Source organism: Maylandia zebra, linkage group LG7, assembly GCF_041146795.1.
Source record: "Maylandia zebra isolate NMK-2024a linkage group LG7, Mzebra_GT3a, whole genome shotgun sequence".
Lineage (NCBI taxonomy): Eukaryota > Metazoa > Chordata > Actinopteri > Cichliformes > Cichlidae > Maylandia > Maylandia zebra.
Genome location: NC_135173.1, coordinates 33,744,162 through 33,766,881, shown reverse-complemented (window position 1 = coordinate 33,766,881; position 22,720 = coordinate 33,744,162). Strand labels below are relative to the sequence as shown.

The 22,720-nt window shown below is 40.6% G+C and overlaps 1 protein-coding gene across 1 annotated transcript; it reads left to right on the top strand.

The window, feature by feature from the left end:
- Positions 1-728: 728 nt before the first annotated feature.
- Positions 729-20,225, top strand: fech (ferrochelatase). The gene is made up of 11 exons (XM_004538528.3): positions 729-940; positions 2,821-2,911; positions 6,257-6,376; positions 8,550-8,698; positions 9,111-9,245; positions 9,644-9,750; positions 10,665-10,763; positions 11,765-11,872; positions 13,170-13,334; positions 14,334-14,393; positions 18,168-20,225. The coding sequence occupies exons 1-11, from the start codon at positions 901-903 to the stop codon at positions 18,303-18,305; spliced, it is 1,212 nt and encodes a 403-aa protein (XP_004538585.1). The 5' UTR covers positions 729-900; the 3' UTR covers positions 18,306-20,225.
- The last annotated feature ends 2,495 nt before the right edge of the window (positions 20,226-22,720 follow it).

Here is a 22,720-nt window from a genome sequence, read left to right as displayed (position 1 = left end):
ATTTATTCAATTATGTTTTGTATACTTACCTTCTTAAATCCCAAATAGTTGTAATTAGAGTAAAATAGTTCACTAATCTCTGGAACTGACATGGTTTTCTATAATTTGTGTAATCTTTTGTATGACCTTGTATTTTTTCTTTTTTTCTTCCTTTTATAAATTTTGTTGTTATTTATTTATGTATTTACTTACAATAAAAAAAGCTTCAGTTTTACTGTTTTTGTTGTTTTGTTTTAGTTTTGATTGATTTTATTTTATGTTGTGTTTCATTGTCTTTATTCTAGATTGTCTTTTATTATTTATTTTGGCTTTTTTTTCGTTGAACGTTGAGGGAAAAAATATTGCTGAGAAGATTTAATTACAAATAATAAAATGCATTGACCAAAGACTAATACTACATGCTTGAATAGGAATGTAAAAAATAAAAATCCGACTTTAGGGGACAAAAAAACCTAAATGTCCTATGTTGTAATACCACTTCCAGTTCGGAAGTGCCTGATAAATATCCTTCATAGTGTAATCATTAAAAAATATAATAGTGACATCCTCTTATGAGGAAATTATCCAGGACACATATTTTAGTTTTTAAAGCGTTTAAATATATTTTAAGAAGATATACAAGTGAAATCTAATGAAAAAGATGACATTACATCAATGCAGTTTTTGTAACGTTTAGCTCGTGTTAGATTTTGTTTCGAAACTCTAAACCGGAAGTTGTTTTTCATTAGCTGTTATAACTCTTAACGGAAGTCCTTGCAGGCAGCCGGCGGTAGCTGAAGGAATCTGGCTGTGGTGTCGGATAGTACCGTGAGTTACTGTGGATCCAGCAGCAGAGAGTCTCAGCATCCAGCCTTAATCTTAGCAGGCGCGGAGACGTTTTTTGCGTCAGTGAAAGCGAACATGATGGCAGCCCTGGGCAGCGCCGGTCGTTCGATCCAATGTGAGTGTGATTGCGCCGCCAAGTTAGCCTGAAGAGAAAACTTCCAAGTTTTACTGGTTTTCTGAGGATTTAATGTCAGGGCATAAACAGCATCACAGCGCTTATTTTACACAGTTTACAGTCACTGAATTATTTTATTTTTATTTGCCAGAAACTCAACAGCACGCTTCTGACATTGACATCAATATTTTGTAAATGTAAAGTTAGCTCAGGGGATAGCATAACAACTTCCTGGCCGGATGTGCCCCTCGCTTTTAACAACCTCCTTTATTTTGCCATATTACTGACTTTTTTTTTTTTTACCGTCACCGTCGTCTTTTTTGGAATACATCGAACCCAGGTTTTGTGTATAATACCCATGCGGTTAGGCGGAAAGGCTAAAATTATCTGAATGTGTTACCATGATTGCTCTCTTATTTTGTAAACGTTGGTGTTTCTGCGGCTCATTTCCACAAGCTTGACGCGGCAGAGCTGCGTCCCTTTAGGTTGCCGTGCGAACGTGAGCGTTACATAAGGGATTTATCCCATGCCTAGGCTGCATTTGGTGAGCGTCAGGTGGCCTGAAACTATCGCCAGTGTGTACATACACTTCGCGTTTTAGCGCCGGGAGGAAGAAAGAAAGACTCGAAGTTACACAATTGCAGCTCTGTGAACTTGCGTAACCTCAGCGAGCCCCCTGGCGGTGCGGCGCGGTACTGCTGGGAGCGGTTATGAAAGTGAAGCCGGCTGAACGCATCGGTTAGACTGTATAGTTATTATCATTATTATTAGAATAATAAAGTTTATTTCCACGACAGCTTTCAAGAAGTACTTTCAAAGTGTTTCCCAGGATATTTGAAAAAAAAGGGCAACGATCTAAAGAAGAGAATGCACGCAGTTAAAACGGCAATAACAGTTTAAAAGTTCATTCATGACTTCAGCTTCATAATCCATAAATAAATCTGTAACAGATCCACTAATCTGAGACCACTTTAGGATTTATGGGTACTTTTAAAAAGTTTAAAGTAAACTCTGTATCTGCCAGGAAGCTGGTGTTAAGTTCACTCTTGCCCAGCAGCTGGGGTTTGAGGCCTGAGTGGGTTAGGAAATTATAACAGTCCAAACATGATGAGATGAAGCAAACAAATCTTTATTTATATAGACTGTTTCATCCCAGGTGGGGGCAAAATTGCCTCATTCATACTCTATGAACAGATTTATAACTGATTCAGACCATGCATGTGCACAGATGATAATGAATGAAGGCCATAACTTAAACGCACACATCTATCATTATTTTTTTTTGTGTGTTTAATATTTTGTTTTTCAATAAACCCCCAAAATGCCCAGAATGACAATGAAATTTTAAAAAAGGCAATTAAATTACACGTTAAGACCAGAAAGACCAAAAAATCGTCAGCTTGAATCCAGCTGTGATTTTGTGTGAGCGCTTACATTTTATCTGCATTTCTATGCTCATATCAGTGCCCATTTATCTGCACAAAGCCTGAACCAGTGCAGCCATGATAGATTTAAAAAGGAGCCAAAATGCAACGGTAAAATGTTGTTGTTGTTGTTGTTATTATTATTATTATTATTATTATGTACTATTTTAATCCATAAGCAAAATAGAAATTAAGATTGTTATTACAGCTATAACTGTAGTTTCACAGTACTTCTTTGGAGAGTAGCATTGGCTGTGTTACCTCTGTGATTTTTCTGGAAGAGAGACTTTTGAGTTTAATGTAACAACAGATTTGCCTTCTCTTCACCTTAAAACTGATCCATGGTTGAACTCTACACTCATTACAAACTGATCGTTACGCTCACTCACTGATTCTTGAGCTAATAAAATCATCTAATTGTTGTTCCGATGAATCGCACTGTTTCTTGTTCTTCAGTTGCCAGGAGCAGCTTGAGTCTGAGTTTGAGACGACGCTCCACTGCTGCAGCCGCCGCCTACGCCCAGACTCCAGAGACGCAGGAAAACAGGTCACACACGCCACACTCGATTTCATGTCTTAGCGAGGACATCTAATTGAAATAATGCTTTCCCTAGCTGCTTATCCTTACCCTAAATATCAAAAATGAATACCTACCCTTAAGCCTTTGCCTAAACCTAACCATAACCTAATTGTATCCCTGACACTAAAACCACATTTTGAGTCTCAAAAATGCCTTCAAACTTGTGGGGACCGGGACCACAAGGGCTGTTGGTCCCCACTAGTGATGTGCGATACCACTGATTTCCTTTCTGATCCGATACCAAGTAAAAGTCAGGGTGGTATCGACGATACTGATCCGATACCGATACTCTGTACAAAAACGTAATGTTTCATTGTATTTCATAATACAATATATAATTGTATTATGAAATTGTAATAATATAGCTTCATAATGATTACAGGACATCAGACTACTTGTTCTTTTTGCTTAATAATGTAGAATTATCATGTAGAAATAAAAAACCTGAAGTTGTGCCCTATTTGAACATGTTGAGAGACAGACGTCTCTCAGGACTCCCTGAGAGACGTCTGTCTCGCCCTAGCAGCACCTGTCCCTCTCCTCCTCTTCAGTTCGCCTCAACATAAGCTCGTCATATTCTGTGATGTGATTTACTCTCAGGTGTTTGACGAGGTTAGTGGTGTTGCCACAACACGTCACTGTCTTGCCACATGTATCGCAAACCGCGCCTCGGCCGTTTGTGGAGGTAAAATACGTGCACACATGACTCCATTTATGCTCAGCCATTGTTGTGAGTGCGCACGCCAGGGGCTGGACACATTTATACAGCTGTGTTTTGCACATGACTATGAAAGGCGTAAGAGGAAATAGTTCCTTCCAATTTAGACAATCCGAATGATATAGTTTCTTTCCACTTTGTTCCTGTTAATGAAAAACTACAAATTTACCCCAAAGTACTAAAATATCGATATTTTAATATGAGAATTGATTCTAGAACATAAATGACTGGTATCAGAAGAATCGATATTTCAATATCGATCCGCACACCACTAGTACCCACAAGTATAGTAAACTTCCAATTTTTGGTCCCCACAAAGATGTTTATACCCGGCGTCCACAAACACACACACACACACACACACACACACACACACACACACACAAAATATGAAATAGGTGTAAATGGCTAAAGGGCTCTCTAAACACAGAGTCAGTGCCAGAGGTGGGTGGATCAATCCAAGTATTGGTATTAGATCGATACTAGCCCGATAGATTCATACTTTCTATCATCTATGTTAAGTTTGCTTTAGCTGCTCTCCTACTGATTGATTTATTCCTTTTATTTCAGAAGCAAAGTCTAATAAAACCGCTCCACACCAGTGTGCAGGGCTGTATACACAAAGATTCCTGACCTTGTCTAAAAAAACAAAAAACACGTTTCACAAAGCATCTTGAGTCTAAAAGAAGGTGAAAGCCTGTCAGGAGTGAGGAGGGGAGAAGACGTCCTGTAATGATTAAAGAACAAATAATGGTGGATTTCCTTTCATCTTCTGTGAAATCGTTTCTCCTGGTCTGACCTGCTGGGGTTCATTAGAAATGACAGGGACTGTTTTCACCAGTTTGTCGACATCTTCTCACACAGGACCCGCCTCACGTCTCTTTATAAAATTCTGTCCTCCTCGAGCTGACAGTTAAGCTATATTTATGAATGCGACAGCAGATTATTGGAGTTCAAAGCTCACTGAAGGGTTTAAAACCTTAGCAGTGAAACATGTTTCTCGGAGCTGCTACGGCTGTAAGGCCTGCAGTGATGTAGCGTCAGAGGATGGAAAAGCAGCAGGCAGATAATTCCTGCTGAGCTTTGCCCACATTGGTCTACAGCATAAATGCTTTTATGCAGTTTTTTGTGCATAAATACATTGGCGTCTCCTCCAAGCAGGTTTTCTTCTGTTAGGGGAAATGTTTACCCTTCACTACCAATTTTCATAACTGGACTTTCATTTATTAAAGCATAAAATGCATTTTTGTTAATGAGAAGTGGGCATAAACATCAGAACTTGTTGTATGTGAGGAAAGAAAGATAAATGACCTTTATTAACTCTAGTAGAGCAGGGCGATATGACCAAAAACATTTATCATGATATACATTTGAAAATTTGCAATAACGATATAACTGACGACATAATTGACACTAGACAAAATACTTTACAACTCCACAACTTTTATCAGTGCAAAAACCCATCAATGTATTTTCACTTAAACAAGCAACTGTTTTTTTTGTGCATTAAAGTTATATAAAAATGTAACAGTGCAAAATCCTTGCTGACAGTTTAACCAAAAGACATTTCCAGTGGAAACTGGCCGACAGATCCTCAGCATAACCATGTATAATATCCACAAAACTTGAAGAGGTTATACACACACAATACTGTAATATTATGTTGAAGCACAGTACGTATCACTCCGCGAGGCTCCTGCCTACGATAGCCGTACTGCTCCAACAATCCATCAAGCGGTGCGGCTTCGTAGCTTAGCAAAGTCGTACTGAAACATTTGACAGATTTTCGAGCGCCGTGTACGACATAAAATCGTTTCAAGGTCAGTAAACAAAACCAGAATTCCTACATAAGGCACACGGGATTATAAGGGGACCTGTTGATTTTCAGAAAAATCAAAGGATTGATTTTAAGTGTGCCATATTTTCCAAACAACACGGTAATAACGACGGCCCGCTAGCATGCTCTACCAAAAATAGTGCTTTGTTGTGTATCTGACGGACGAAAGCTAAATCAGTTCCACACCACTGAAGTTGGAGCATTTTTACAAACCAATTCTGATTCATCCGTTTCATTCAACGATCTGTTTTCGCTCTTCTCATTCTGCGTCGCCGCCATGTGCTTATGTAAACATAGGCACTGCTCATGCGCGTTTTACCCATATTCTATCGCGATATTTCATTTTCCTATCGTTGCCCAAAATTACACCGGTATTACCGTGAACGGTATGATATAGTACAGCCCTAAACTCTAGATCAGATTTGTTAATTTGCAATTGATTAACATTAAAATACAGACTGCTGAATGACCTGACTTTGTACTTTGTGGGGTGTAAACGCATTGAAGCACTGAGTCTGGTTTAGATCCTGTTTGGCTCAACTTTTCATTATTTATTCCAATAATTTATGCCTTTTGTTCTTAAACGATTAAATTTACCTAACAGAAGCTCCCCCTTGAAATATCTTCCCAGTCCCCCTGGCTTCCATCCATAATTTTTCTGACCTAGATTTGGCCTAGTGCACAGTTTCTACACAGTGTCACATCTTTTAGGGGTGTTAGATGTGAATTATTGATCGTGACTCTCTCCTGTCTGCAGGAAGCCAAAGACGGGGATCCTGATGCTGAACATGGGAGGACCCGAGAAGCTAGAAGATGTTCACGACTTCTTGTTACGCCTCTTCATGGACACAGACCTGATGAAACTCCCAGTACAGAAGTACGCACACAGAGATCACGCTGCCTTAAATGCAAGGAATTATTTGCAAATGTGAACACAAAATATAGTGACGCAAACAGCTGACCTTAGAGTTGAGGTGGTCGGTGTTTAACAGCTGGGATCTCGGTTTCCCAGCGCTCGCTCCATGCATTTAGCCCGTAATGTGAACTCTCCGGTGGACAGGATGTAAACAGGATATAAAGCTCTGATAAGAGGTCCTTCCTTCAAACAGTCCTCTGTCATCATTATTTCAGCAGGGCTTTGTGGGGATCTAGTGGATTATGTTATGCTCTCGTGCTTTTCTGAAACTCCCCAGATGTTTTCTGTTTAGATTATGTGATGAATTAAAAGCAACTGCTTTATTTTTGGGTTTACACATATGTAAGCACACACAGTGGGGGCGGGCGGTTTGAGGAAGTTTGTTGGGTGACGGCTCTGTGCTGTGTCCGTATTTCATAACGTCCCACTGAGAAGAAAAATCTTTGTGGTTTTTAGCAGCACTGATCCTTTTTAAAGCAGGCGTGACTGACCCAAGATCACACACTTTGACTTCAAAGATTGCTCCACCTCAATATGAATGTTTTATGAGCCACTTATTGACTTTATTTAGACCTCGGGCGGTCCCGACCCCGAGGGAATGAAGCGCTATAGCGAAAGTCTGGATATTTGGGTGCAAATGTGTCCTGTGACTTAACCAAGGACGTCATTCCAAACCAGCAGTTTGATCTGAACTGAGTTCACTCTGTGAAGAGCTTTCCAGAAATTAAGACCCGCTTAATGCATCCAGTTCAGGGTCTTGGGGTGGGGCTGTCACAGGATAAGATGCGGGGTACACCCTGGACAGCTCACCAGTCTGCTGAAGGGCCTCGTGCATGGTTTTGGGCTGTGGGAGGAAGCTGGGGTACCCATACAGAAGGACCCATGCTGTGAGGTGATGGGATTGGCCACTGCACCACCGTGCTGCCCTGCACATAAATGCACATAATGCAACTTTCTGTACAGTTTTGGAACATTTTTAAAACATTGAAGAAATGTCAAAGTCGAACTGTAACTGAAACACAATGACTAAACGCGTTTGTCTGTCAGTCGGCTGACCTCGGTTGGACCTCGGGGGTTAAGCCTTTCTTACACTTGAAGCTGTTTGACTGTAAAGTAGAGAGATTCCCATCAGCCACTGCTCCTCTTTGTTTGCTGCTAACATGCCGGGTTAGGATGGTGAGCATTTCAGCATGCTAACATTAGCAGGGGGTCAAATGACAGCTGTGTCTAAGTATAACCTCACAGAGCAGAGCTCCCTCCCTTTAACTTCTATTTCACCCAGAAGTGAAGCTCTTTGTGTGAAGAATCTCTTTTTATTTATTTATTTATTTATTTATTTATTTATTTTTAAGTGTCATGATTGTAATCTCTGCTCTGTGTAAGAAAACAACACGAGTGTCCGTCTCCATGTTGTCCAGCACTGAGACAAACCATCCTCAGAAGCTGGACAGAATAATACTGACCTGCTAGGGGGTCGTGTTGTGCATGTTTTGTATAATTTTAGACCGTTTTGTGTTTCTGTTTTATTGTTTGGCCTTTTAAAATGCTCAAATATGACGGCACAAACTCCTTGTAACCCTGCACCAGTGCTCAGTAAGGTCTGTTTGTTCATCCATGCAGCATCTGCTCGTTGGACTACAACAGCATTTCATGATGTAACAGGATGAATCCAACTAGACCTGACAATAGAAATGTTAAAATAATAAATTCCTGCCATCATTGTGTACTTGGTGGTCACTTTACCTTTCCTGCTTCTGGCCATTTTGAGCAGAGTTGTCTGACAGGTTTCCCTGGGGTGGGAAACACAAAAACGGTGCAAACGTTAGTGCTTCTTGCTTCTCGCTGCAGAAAGTCCATGCTGGAAACTCTAAACTAGATTTATTGTCTGGTGTTTGGTGACGCTTGTGGACATGAATCTCACCTCCGTGTCCATGGAAACTGCACATCTTACTGAAAATGTTAATAATGAACCTTGACCCTTTAAAGCTCCAGAAATCACACGTTATAGTGCTGTTACAGGTCATTTGCTTTTCTTCTTCTTCGTTGCTGCGCAATAATTCACTGTATTAAATCTGTGATGCATTAAGTGTGAGTTGTGTAACTGCAGCTGTGCGATCTGCCTCCCGCTCTGCAGTAAACTCGGCCCATTCATCGCCAAGCGGCGCACACCGAAGATCCAGGAGCAGTACAGCAAGATCGGAGGAGGCTCGCCCATCAAACACTGGACGTCCATGCAGGGGGAGGGCATGGTGAAGCTGCTGGACGAGATGAGCCCTGAGACGGGTGAGGATGCCTCACAGAGGCCTCCGCTCCTCCTCAAATCTGACAGCTTACATGGAGTTAAAGTCATGTTTGGAGGCAGTTTGTGTGCTTTTATTGAGATTATGGTTTGCTTGGCTGTTGTTGGCAAAGTGTGTGTGAAATGGAGATAGTAAGACAGCGAAGGAGTGTCTCCTCACACGCCTGCAGCACACCTCACTGATAACACAGCAGCAATCTGAAAGCTGACCAGATCTGTTAGAATTTGGTCTAAAAGCACGATAATCTTCATAAAAACCTCCCTTTAAGCTCCTGAAATGTTATTTTTATTTGAAGATTTCAATTAAACTGCATATCCTGCATATTCAAACTGTAATGTTGCCAGTGAGTTTCTCCCGTGCTGTCTGGTCATTGGCTGTTTCTTCTCTCTGCGCAGCTCCTCACAAGTTCTACATCGGCTTCCGGTACGTTCACCCGCTGACGGAGGAAGCCATTGAGGAGATGGAGAAAGAGGGAGTGGAGAGAGCTGTGGCCTTCACGCAGTATCCTCAGTACAGCTGCTCCACCACAGGTGACACAAGCAGGAAATGATGTCTGTTAAATGTAGAGAACATGTAAAAGGAACAATCAGAAGATTACTCAGACGTTTGTGTCCGTTAATGCCGCCACACCCAGGGTGCTGTCTGCTCTGCGAGCTCCTGATAAATACACTCTGTTCTCTCCAGACTAAATCACACTCAGCATGTTCTCAGACTGTTCCAAGAACGCCCAGCTCACACGTGAGGCAGGCACACTCTTCAAACCCACAATCCATCCATGAATCGGTGCCCACAGACTGTTTTTGGGTTACAAAATATGCATCTGAGGAAGAAACTTTGAGGAAATTTATTGATTAGTGATTGGCAGCAGCAGAGAGATTTTATTCCTGTGTAATGAAGTATTTCTCAATGTGTTTTCTTTTGCTCACAGGCAGCAGTCTGAACGCCATCTACCGTTACTACAGCAACAGAGCTGACAGGCCGAAAATGCGCTGGAGTGTCATCGACCGTTGGCCCACACACCCTCTGTTGGTGGAGGTTAGAGACACACGCACTCATTTTCATATCTTAGTGAGGACATCTAATTGGCATAATGCTTTCCTTAGCCGCTTACCCTAACCCTTATGATTAGGCTAATTCTAACCCTGACACTACAACCACATTTTATGCTGCAAAACTGCCTTCAAACTTGTTGGGACGGGCATTTGGTACAGTGGAGGCCAATTTCTGTCCTCACAAAGATGTCTAAACATGTGTGTACACACATGCAAAGTAAAACAAACTAGTACTGATGTACACGATTCTGCCAAAAGTATTCACTCATCTGCCTTCACATCCATATGAACTTGAGTAACATCCCATTCTTAATCCATAGGGCTTAATATGATTTTTGACCCACCGTTTGTAAAGGCTTCAGCTCTCCTGGGAAAGCTTTCCATAAGGTTTGGGAGTGTTCATGAGAGTTTTTGACCAGTCTTCCACATGTGCACATGTGAGGTCAGACACTGATGTTGGGTTGGGCGAGATGGCCGGCTTGGAGTCTTTGCTCTAATTCATCCTAGAGGGTTTGAGGTCAGGACTCTGTGCAGAAAGGAATTCAGTGAGCTCCTGAGAGCGACCCATTCTTTCACAGATGTTTGTAGAAGCAGTCTGCATGCCCAGGGGTGCCTTTTATTTTTTTAGTTATTTTTTATTTTTATTTTTTTAAATAAATAAATACACCTGTGGCAGTGGGAGAGATTGGTATATTTGATTGGGTGAGTGAATGCTTTTGGTAATATAGTGTGTAAGAAAACAGAGTCAGTCAGTAAGTCACCACGCAGCTAAATGACCAGAAAGCAGTTGTGGTGGGTGATCATGGCAGCTTTTTGTCCTGACTGTGTTTTATCAGCTGAGGTAAATTTCACTAGCTGTGTTTATAATACACCCTAAGTGTGTGTGTCTGTGTCCAGTGTTTTGCAGAACATATCAGAAATGAACTGCTGAAGTTTCCAGAAGATAAGAGAGATGATGTTGTCATTCTGTTCTCGGCACACTCACTCCCCATGGCTGTAAGTATGAAAAACTACTATCAGTACTGCTCTAGCCTCAAAGTAACATGCTAATAAAATACTCAAGTTTCACTCACCAGAACTGGACCACAGACTTCTCTAAGCTCTGTACTGCATAACACTCATTATATTTCTCAGATAATTCAAGTAAAAGGCTTAAAAGGGTCATAAAATCGAGTGAAGTGACTCCAGCTTGCAGCAGCTGTCGGTATCACACCCATCACCCCAACTTTTAAACTTTAATACATTTGAAGGGGTGGATTATAAAAATGAGAACAGGTTTTTGTCACCAGACTGTAAAGTTTGGCATTTGCTGTCACAGTTTCTGGGGACTGACTCTTGGAAAGGAACGAATGAAGCCAGAGTGGGGTCTGGTCCTTATTACTGATGACACTGATCAGATGGTACTGACACTGACACTCTTATAAAAACTGATGTGCTTTCCACAAATTACTACTAAAATTTACTGATATTTCTCAGTATAGGCATTTCCTTTCACAATGGAGTAGTAGTATTTATCTCTAGAAAACAAAACCCACTTCATCTTCATTTTCTTTTCGTGTAAAGAAGTACACTTTAAAAACTATTCCGATTTGTTACCTGACGGTTCATCAAAACAGATGAAAAACCTGAAATATCTCAACAGAAATCAGTGCAAATTCAGTTTGTCTTTGCTGTTAGGAAGCCTATAAAACTGTTTTCTGCTGCTTAATTGGTTAGTTTGACAGCACATCTTTGGCATCTATATCCAACATGTCACCAGCAGTTCAGTGTAACTACTCACACTTTAAATCCAGGAAAGTCCCAAACTCTGTGATAGGCCAAGCTTCTCAGATGAGAGATCTGATTTCCTCGTGCCTTGTTAGCTTTCTTTGAACCATGCCATTAGGCAACAGAAGGTTTTTGTCCAGCTGAAGTACTTTCTTCCAGCACATTATTCAGGAACTGCTTAATGTGTTAATGTTGCTTAGCGCCATGCTGTTGTGTGCCCTGTGCTGCAGGTTGTAAACAGAGGTGACCCGTATCCTCAGGAGGTGGGAGCCACAGTTCAGAGGGTCATTGAAAGACTGGGTCACTGTAACCCCTACAGACTGGTGTGGCAGTCCAGGGTGAGTAAACATCACTCGCTACGTAATTGAATAAACCAGCAGCACCACCTAGTGGTGACAGTGTGCTGTGATAATCAGGTAACGCTGCATACTCAACACTGATCACACATCAGTTTGTAATGCTTATCAATATGGTTTAAATTCACTGAGCGTATGCTTTGCTGTTTTTCACACAACTTTCATTGTCAAAATGCTTTTTTTGTTTGTTTGTTTTGTTTATTTATTTACTTTTTGGCATTATTTCACCCTGAGCCTGACTTTAAAAAGACAAAAACGCACATAGCGACATGGTCACCACAGGCCAAAGAAAGTCTGTGACATTCAGCGACTGAGTAATGATGGATTAAGTGACCACTAGTGATGCAGAGTGGGCAGGTTCCAAGTAAGGGGGGCATCAACACAAGAAACAATTTGCTCATCACTTTTAACTTTGCAGCTGCCTGGTTGTTGCTAAGGGACGTTCCAGACTCCAGTTGCCTAGGTAACCCTCTATTTTATTTGCCACACCATCAAAATACAGATAAGAGCATCCTTTGCTCTCATAGGTAGTCGCTCCATTCGCCTAAAAGTTCAGTAAAGTTTAACTTGGGATTTTCTATGGGAAATACTCAATGTCACCTAGGCAACCGGAGCCTAGACTGTCCCCTATGTCACCATCGGTGACAAAATGCTTTACTTCCTACATGAGCAGGAGCCCATCTGGTCACCGTAGGTAAGAATAGATTTGGGCAGTGCTCACATTCCTGGCAAATGTGTTCAGTTTTTCTTTAGTTCTGCAGACAGACTCTTCCAATCCAGCTTTACCTTCTTATTATACTTACATGCAGCTAAACTATTAATATTATTTAGACCTGGCCGGCCTGCTTTTGTGTTTTGTGTTGCCACAAGATGGAGCCACTTGTCTGACTAATATTTTTGCTATTTCAGAGTAGAAGCCCTCAAAGCTCCTCAGTGCTCAGGTCACAGGGCCTGGCAGCTTACATAATTCACAAATGATAAAAATTTCACAGTGGAAGAGGACTCTGAGCTGTCACTGGCTACCTGTAGGGCAGAATGAATAACCCAACAGGGTGAAAATGCACAGTATGTGGTACATACAGTAACACAGGGTACCAGAGATAGCCTTCCTGCAAGAAGATCATGGTATCAGTTTTATTTATTTTATATTTAATGGGATTTCAAGAAAGGTCACAGGGTCGTTTACGTCCTCACTGAACCAGGAACACCTTAAACCACCTTGGACACGTCATCCATCTATAGAACTTAAGTCAGCCATGTCCTGTGTGTGGTCTCTCAGGTGGGGCCCATGCCGTGGCTCGGTCCCCAGACAGACGAGGTGATCAAAGGTCTGTGTGAGCGAGGGAAGAAGAACCTGCTGCTGGTGCCCATTGCCTTCACTTCGGACCACATAGAGACCTTACACGAGCTGGACATCGAGTACAGACAAGTGCTGGGAGAAGAGGTGAGAGGGGAAAAAAGCAGTGTTTATATACATTTCCTCAGTTTTATGTAAAAATTAACCGGTACATAAATACTGATTTAAAAGAACAGAATAAATCTGCAGCAGCCTTTGGAGAAATAAACTGAAGCAGGCAGAAAGTCAATTACCCAGACCTGCTCTTTCTCTAAAGTCCTTAGAAAGATTCATTAAATAGGGGAAACGTATTTATGCATTTGTGATCTACAATTAGGGCTAAGGTCTTTGTACTGGTTGTTTTGGTTAGCTAAAGTGTGTGTATGTGTGTGAGGTTTGTTTCCAGCAGCCCAGTGCCCTCTGTCTGAAGGCACCAGTAAAATGGCCACCAATCAATGTGACTGGTGCCATAAAGATACACATTCTTATACCCATGAGGAACCATTGAAATCGTTTCTAAACTTGAACCTGAAGAAACACATCTGTCTTCCAGTCCCAAGTTTTGAGGTCTGAAATGCTAAAAAAAAAAAACCATACTCCACCAAAAATGTGTAACACCTCTACACACCTGATGTATTAAATTCCTCGTGTTTGGATTAATTTACTCCAAAACAAGACTGTCGCATTAACTGAACGTTTACTACCTTTTTTCTGTGTGAGTCTAAATTGTTGGTAGATATGTGCAGTTCCAGTTTTTCCCAGTGGGCTGGAGAATATCATGACGATCATTTTAACTGATGTGTTGTGGTCGTGAATCACATATGAGCTGTGGCAGTGACTGCATTTTCTCTTTGGGTCTATTGAGTTTCTAAAGCTCAAAAGCCAAACGAATGACTGCATAAAGCTATAAAATGGAGTAAAGCAGCAAATGCTGACCTTTTAAGTCCACAATCAAGAGACTCTTTGGTGTTCTGACTCCACGTTCAGAACAGAAACTCAGACAGGAGCAAAGGAATGAGGAAAAGGGGGGGGGGGGTTTGTCCCCTAATTTTGCAGTTTTCTAAGATGTTATGAACATTTGTGATGTGTTGTTATTTTTCTTTCCAGTGTGGGGTGGAGAACATCAGGAGGGCCGAGTCATTGAATGGGAACCCTCTCTTTATGAAGGTACCTGTCACACACTAACCTGACCCATGTTTGCAGAACAAAGATTTTCTTTAAAAGAAATGCAGATGCCTAACATGAAGTGCCACGCTGGTTTTTAAAGTCATGTTTTGATCCCTTGCGTTGAGCATTTTGGCTCTAATGTCATATGCAAGTGTTGCATATATCTCAGAAACGGAGTTGTTAACCACCGACTGCCCTTTATACAGTCCTTTTTACTTCAAATATGACCATAATTGACAAAATGAGCATCATCATCAATCAAATAACAGTTAAAATGAGCAACTTGGACAATAAACCCATCAAGAAACTCTTCACTGAGGTCACAGATCAAGTGAGAAGTAGGGTCGTTTTTCCCATAGACTTCTATGTAGTTGCGGCTCTATTTTATAACCAAAGGAGTTGCCCTCTGCTGGTCATTGGAAAGAATGCAGATCCAGCTTGCATATATATTCGTAAAACAATATGAAGACTGACAACGGGTAATTATTAAAAGGTGCAAATAAATGTGGAAAAATGTTCAACCCCTTAATACAAAAGAATAAGTGTGAGTTTTCAATTGGTAGATAAATTTTCACTCATGTTCCCAGATTGTAAAATATTCAGATTTCTTTTCAAACTTGCAAACTTACAGCTCTGTCATCAAACCTTTTCTCTATTAATGCCAGCAGAAAGGACGAGTAAAGTAAATGACAACAGTATATGTACAGTAGAAGAAGAAACGAGCAAAGATAAAGTTGAGGTATGCTGCAATGTTCCCGTGGGGCATGTTCATGTCATATGACATTTCTTTCCTGTCGTAGGTGAAACCTTTTCGTTGGCACCATAGAGCTTTTTACCACATAACATATATAAGAAGTTAGTTCTCACAGTAAAACTTCTGAATCTGAATGAGGTGGATGTGATTTAACCTTCTAGGCGAACTGCATAAAATGATGAAACCTGTCATTTCCATTCCCACTAGGTGGCGCTCTAAGCAAAGATTATCATGTACATGTGTTCCAAGGCAGGACTTCTATCTATGAACTTTGGGGCAGATTGGGCGATCCAGGTTTTGAGCTGCAGCAACTTTTTGTGTTTTACTGTTTCATGACGAATCATTGAAATTTGCCCTGGCACCATGGAAACGCTCTTTAGCAAAAACGCAAAGAAGAATTCATTAAAGTACACTGCCTGGAAATTGCTAAAACTGGACCAAAGTTGCATTGTAAATTAAAAATGGGGACCTTCCTGTTGTGTTCAGGGTATGGCTCTCATAGGTGTTTTTATACCTTTTGGGATGACACACATGTGAGCCAAATTTCATACATTTACATAAAACAAGCGGCTGTTTCGTTTGACTTTGCAGGCAAGACCCATAAAACCATATTTAAGTATGAAATCTGTAAGGGGGTCAAAAGAAGAGATGGTCCTGTGAAGTAGCTGCAGCCATGAGATGGTGAATGAATGAGTGAATGCCTCCTTGTGTCCTTCGTTCTATCCTTTATCTCTTTCCTTCTCCATTGTCACTATTTTTCCTTCCATCCCTCCTTCCTTTCCTCTCTCACCTCCCTCTCTCCCTTCATCCTCAACCCTGAAACCCTTCTCACAACAGGCAACTCCTCCAGCTGTATCGTGTGTGTTTGTGCGTGCGTGTGCACAGGGTTTATTAAAGGAAAGGGGCAGATCAATGGGAACCTTTAGAGCTGACTACAGTAGAACTGAACCGCCCGGCTGGCTGGCTGGTCAGGCCCGCCGTGCTCAGAGACCCCTTGCCGTGTGTGTGTGTGTGTGTGTGTGTGTGTGTGTGTGTGTGTGTGTGTGTGTGTGTGTGTGTGTGTGTGTGTGAATCAATATCCAGAGGATGATTAGTTGGTAGTTACTGAAGGATGGTTTCCTTGGTGTGGTTTTTAGTTTCTCAGTGAGCTGCTGCCGTCTGCAAGTAGCAGCAGCTAGAAAATACAGAAAAATGCATTCATCAGGATTTTTACTGCACACTCTGGCTGGTGTTGAAGCTTCATTTAAAAAAAAAAAAAAAAAAAAAAAAAAAAAGTTCCCCTCAAAATTACTACACCTAACAACTTTTTAAAGCAATTTCAGAGTTGCAAAAAATGTCACCTGTAAGACTAAAATTACAACAGTTCAGGTAAAGTTTTGGAGCGCTCCTGTCATCCTGTATGTTTGGTGTAAGGGGATCTTAAGACAAAATTTGCACTTCAGCAGTTGAATGAACTATCATGTGACTATTGTAACACCCACCAATAGGTGCACTCGCTCCAGTCTAGTGCATTAGCTGAAGTTGTAGTTCATGTTTTAGGGGGACTTTTTAGGGGGAGGTAACAATGTTTAAAACGATAACAATAATATTTATATTTATAACAAGGTGCAATAATAATTAATGTGCAATAATAACAGTGTGCAATACACATACACTTATTCTTCTTTTTTATACTAAGTTAATATACTGTGTTGTGTTGTTTGTTACGTTGTGATGTGTCATATCGTGTCGTGTTGTGTTATATGTAGTGCCGACGTAGGACAGTTTTTCCAATTTCATTGTACTACTGTACTATGTATGACTGTGCAATGACAATAAAGAGTTATCTTATCTTATCTTATCTTATCTTATCTTATCTTATGTTCACTGTGTTTGTAACCTTGTTGAGTAAATGTTCATTTGCTCACAGATGTGGTCAGACACATCCACTCATCGTGGGCATGAATGTCGTGGTAATTCTGTGCTTTTAATGATATCTTTGAGCGGTTCTTTTTCCAGAGTGGAATAATTGTACAGCCTACATCTTTAATGACTATTTATTAAAAAAAACAAAACAAAACACTACAAGTTGGTACACAACTTCATTCATTTATTGTTTTTTCTCAGTTTCAAACACACATTAATTATGTATGCAGGTAGCAGCTCTGCCAGTTGCTTTTGGTCACATATCCTGCCAGAGGCTTGTTGATGGATACCATTTGTCTTGGCAGAATTGGTAGCTTATTTAACTTGGTCTCCTGGTGCAGATCTGGCTTTAAGCATAATCCACATATTTTTCAATACGGTTGAGGTCGGGGATTCGGAAAGGCTATTCCAAAGGCTTAATGTTTGCCTGCTATTTTAAAACTAGTTTTGATATGCGTTTTTGATCATTGTCTTATTGAACCAACCACTTGTGTCCAAAGTTCTACTGTCTTACTGATTTGACAATTTTGGAGGTAGTCCTCCTCCTTCTTTATTCCAGGCCTATTAACGGGAAGTTAATATGCCTTGACCTTATCAACTTGAAATACTGCAGAACCTATAGCACAACATTAAAAGATTTAAGTGTACATGTATATTTGAGGCTGTGTGGATTAAAGAAAAGGATTAAAAGTTCTTGTTTGTCTATTTATTTTCTATTTAATGTCTTTCTAAGACATTAAAGATGTATGCTGTACAATCCTGTTTAAAACAAACACAGTGAAAAGGATTCTTATTGGCTTTTTACCCACAAAGGTTTCAATTCTGATTATAGTAACCACCACCATTGCTTCAGTGCTGTGTTCTTTATGCCTTTTAAAGCTTAATATATATTTGCTTTGCCGGGTTACAGCATTAGTTACAGCGTAGGGTTTCAGAAAGGTTTGCAGATATGTGCCCAATGTAGAAGTTATACTTAAGATGGCCTACTTTCTTTTAGCCTTTAAAATTAAAATGCTGACTCCAGCCATCTGTTTACTGGTTATATGGAGCCCTAATCTGTGAGGCACAGTTTGAACATACTTGTCTGACTGCTGATATTCATTTATCTCGTTCAGGCCTTGGCAGACCTGGTCCAGTCCCACTTGAAGTCCAACGAGCCATGTTCCCGTCAACTGACCCTGCGCTGTCCGCTGTGCACCAACCCCACCTGCGGAGAGGCGAAATCCTTCTTCGCCAACCAGAAGCTCTCATAGAAACTCAAGGCACACATTCTGATGCAGCAGGGCTACCTGTGGAGGAGCTCGAGGCCTTCTTCTAAAAAGCTTCATTCAAACGCACAAGCCCACACCACCTCTCCAACAAGAGTGTCAGTTAACCAGGAAATGCCACCAAGAAAGGACCAAATGGTTTCTGCAAATGTATTCCCACACACACATTTACTTTAGGTTTTGGTCTTTAGAGGGGACTAATATCTGCCTTTCAAAACCTCTTTATGCTACTTAAATTCATCATTTTATTTCACCAGAGAGGTTAAACCGTCAACAGATACCATTTGGTCAAAGCTTGTGTAGATTAGAGAACTGGGACATCACATGACAGGAAAAAATTGCACTAAAAACTGCATTTCCCCTTACTCACATTCCATTTGCTTTGCGCCTGCAAACTTCCATCAGAGACCCCATTTTCTTGCCTCTTCGCTGGTGCTAAATGACTAACAGTCGGCCATGATGACACAACACGCACCCAAAGGGTTCTGGGCTGTCTGGCCATTTCCTTCGCCCTTCATCTCACCTGCTGCTTCACGCCATTGTCTCTCCAGGTGGTAGCCCCGCCCATCCTGTTGTAACTCCTGCAATTTGATTGGAGGAGGTTGGATCCTGTGTGATAGGAGGGTACTGGCGGGCTTAAGAGAGAAAAAGAGGTTCATATTTAAATTAAATAAAACTAAATGAATTCTTGTGATGATCCTTCATCTGCTCTAATTTCATAAATGAACCCCAGTGAAGCTGGGAAACTAGAGTCACACACTGACCCTGTGAGTGTCATAAGCAAGCTAGAAAAATCCGTTGCTTCTGTTTTCCTGCTGAGGGAAAAACGGAAACCAAAACAAGTCAAAAAGCGATGAGGGATAATCGAACTGTTCACATCTTGAGCTGTCCGTATCGGTAAAGGTCCAGCCTGTGAGTTAGGGGTTGTGTGCAGCTATTTATTTTGAGAGCGATTGGCCCAGTGACGTGACCAGGAGATGAAACAGTAGCTGCATATTTTTTTTTTTTTTTTTTTCAAATAAAGTAAAATGAATGTAATGAAGAGACCAGTCAGAAATGTGACTTAAAATTGTAGCTTAACAAGGAAGAAGTTACCATAAAATTGTGAAACTATATCAGTGAAGCTGCTCATGAACCCTCCATGAGGAAAAACAAAGAGGGAACAGACGTTACTGGTTTTTATAGTAGCAGTACTGTTTTCACAAATTGAATAACAGCCACCAACATCATCAAGCTTAAAAATATCTGGAAAAGGGGGGGGGAATGACATTGTCTGTATCTGTACACCTGAAACTGAAGCTAAACCTAATCTCTTTAAAGATGAGGAAAGTAAGAAGGAAAAACAAGCAATTAAAAAGAAAAACTAAGTGATCAACACGAGATATCCTCACATCTGTTAAAGGTTTTAAAGGCTCGTACAGCTATAAGGCCGAACCGATTTGGTTTCAATGGGTGTAACAATTCTGAAAAGACTAAAATCATCATATTAATGCTGCTTACTCCCATTTTTCTATTGGGCATCACCAACTTAGAGTTTTTTGTTGCTGTTATGGTTTCTCTTGTGAGCCAGTAGATCAGTACTAGTTGAATACTTTAAATCTTCTTTATCAGTATAGGTGCTGAGTCGGTGTCAATTCCATCACTCTCTAACCAGAGCCAACGTCAGAAAATGTCTTTATTCTTTAAAGTATCCCATCCTTTGGGGCATGATAAGAACTGGCTTCAGTTTGGAAGGACTGAACAAAATGTAGATGAGTGCAGAGAAGTAGCTCGAAAATGACATTTGTCAGGTGTTTAACTGCAGTTAACCTCTGACTGCTGTCTGCATATAGAAACAATTCATCCTGATATTATTGTATCCAATTTAACCAGTGATTAGTCTGAATTAAAGAATTCTATAATTGATTTCAGTGTGGGTTGATAAAACTCCAGATGTCGTCTCAGTGACTGCTGGTTTGATTCCACCTGACTTCCTGTTGTCTTGGAAATGTCCGGGATTTGGGAAGTGATGTTTGATAGTGATGTGTCGGTCGCGAACGAAATGGCTCTTAGAGCCGGATCTTTGACGTGAACGACGCGAGCCGGCTCCTTATCGCGAGCCGTGGAGTTTTTTTCTTTTCTTTCTTTCTCTCACCCTCTCTCTCGCACATTTTTTCCGCTTCACTCGCACGCGAGCCTTGTGCTTTGTGCTTTGTGCTGGGCAGAGAGGGGAGGGGCGGTAGTTATACTCGCAGTAGCACAGGAACAGAGCGGGAGGGAGAGAGAAAGAGAGCCAGGGACAACAACGTCAACTGTATTCAGTTGTGGATGATAAAGGATTCAGAAAGTTTATTCATGCAGGCCCATAAGATAGAGGATATGCATCTTATTTTTATTTATATTTAATTGTGTTGTGCTTTCCAGTGTTTTGTTTTGTTTCACTTTAAATTGGTTTAAAAGGAAAAAGCTGAACATTCATATAGTTAAAAGAAGCACGTACAAAACACAACAGAAGTGCTCCAGGATGCTAGGCACAGTGTTGAGCTTTTGTTACCTGGTGGCTACACAAGCCAGCAAGTACCAACGACCAGATTTGGTGTGTGGTAGTAACAGGTAAATGAACTTTTTTTTTTTTAAATTATTTGAATATATATGAGTGCCTGTGTATAAATACACAAACAATACACATATGCTTTCAATTGTGTAATTTAAGTGATCGAGGTAGCTCTGTTTTGAAGTTCAGTTAACGCTAGGAATGTGTTTTGGAGTTTGTACGTGTTTTGTCTCTTGGGGCCAGCACATATATTTATATATAAACATATATAAATAAAACCACCAAGCAACAAAACAACCTGAAGAGCCGGCTCTTTTTAGTGAGCCGAGCTGAAAGAGCCGGTTCTCTAAAAAGAGCTGGAAATCCCATCACTAATGTTTGACCTCTGACCCTGTTCCTCCTTTACTGGTTTTGTTCTGTTATGCAGTGATAATGTGCCTTTTTTACACTGGCTGACTAAAAATACTGGACTTGTGCTGTGTATGTAAATTATACGCGTGCTTAACCAAAATGCTGACAGGAGAACTCCATCCTGAAATCTGAATTTGCGTGTTTCTGCTGTGGTCAGTGCCATTTATTTAAAAATACATTAAAAATAAAATCTAACCATAATATCCAGAAAGTAGTTAAACTGCTGGGGCTTTACTGCACATGTTTCAGTAATGACCAGTCTCTTTAAGGGTCTCCTCTCCCTAAAACTCCACTTTCTTCTGTTTGGCCACTTTCTGGAAGCTTGCTTTTTTGTGTGTGTGCTATTTGGAACTATGACCATGTGTAAATTTTGCAACACTGTATCATTGTGTCAAAAACGGGGAAGAGCTACAGATATGTAACATTTAAAAAGTAGCAAGTACAGGATATTTACATAGTTTAGAAATGATATGAAAAACTGAAGGCTTGAACCTGTTTGTAGAAGCTAATGGAGCTCGAAATCAGCCTTTTCATGGTGCAGGTCATTCTCATATTTTTGCCAATGCTTGCAAAAAGTTTCTAAGATATTTTTGCTCCTACATTTTTCTGCTTCGACTGTACAACACAGACAGAAATGCACTATACAACGTGTACTCATCCGATACCAGACGTGTTAGTGTGCTTCCACATTCTTTTTTGTGTGTGTGAGAGTGAAATGCGTGAAGTATTACTCAGTCTCAGTGACTCCTTTTTAATGTCAGCATCCATAAGCTGTCTAAAGTGGTTTGTCATTATTATTGTGACCCATGATGTGGGCTTTCAAAACTGCTTTGCAAAGGATTAAAGGAGTGTCTCACTGCTTATGTGCAACTAAAAGACAAAGTTGACCTTCATTAAAACCCTGCTAACAATGGGAAAAGGTCACAGCAGAAAGACATTCTCAGGGTGTGTGTATCCTAACTTATTTTCAATGATCCTCAGTGTGTCCGCTTGGACAGCTGGTGTGACTGTGCGTGCGTTCAGCTGAAATTTTGCAGTTTGATTTGTACAAGCAAACGCACTCTAGATTTCTTGCACCTCCTGTGTGCTTGTTGTAGTTTGGATTTTTTTTAATTGATTTATTTTCTTTGTTCCAGAGCACATAAACCACCTGTCTCTACTGTTGTATCATGTTTTTTGGACATGTACATGAGAGGACATGGTATTAACAGTGCAGTTACAGACGACAGCAAGTCTTCCTTCAAAATAAAATACAGTAATGTGAGAAAAAAAAAGTAGTCATTTCTTATTATTTCAAATCTGTTGTCACGATTATCATTTGTCACTAAATAAAGGGTGAGATTTGCATGCACCAACCATTTTATTAGGCACACCTGTTTAGATATTTGTTAATGAGCAGTTAATCATCCAAATGCCAGCAGCTCAGTGCTGTTCATACTATGATCGTAGAGCATGT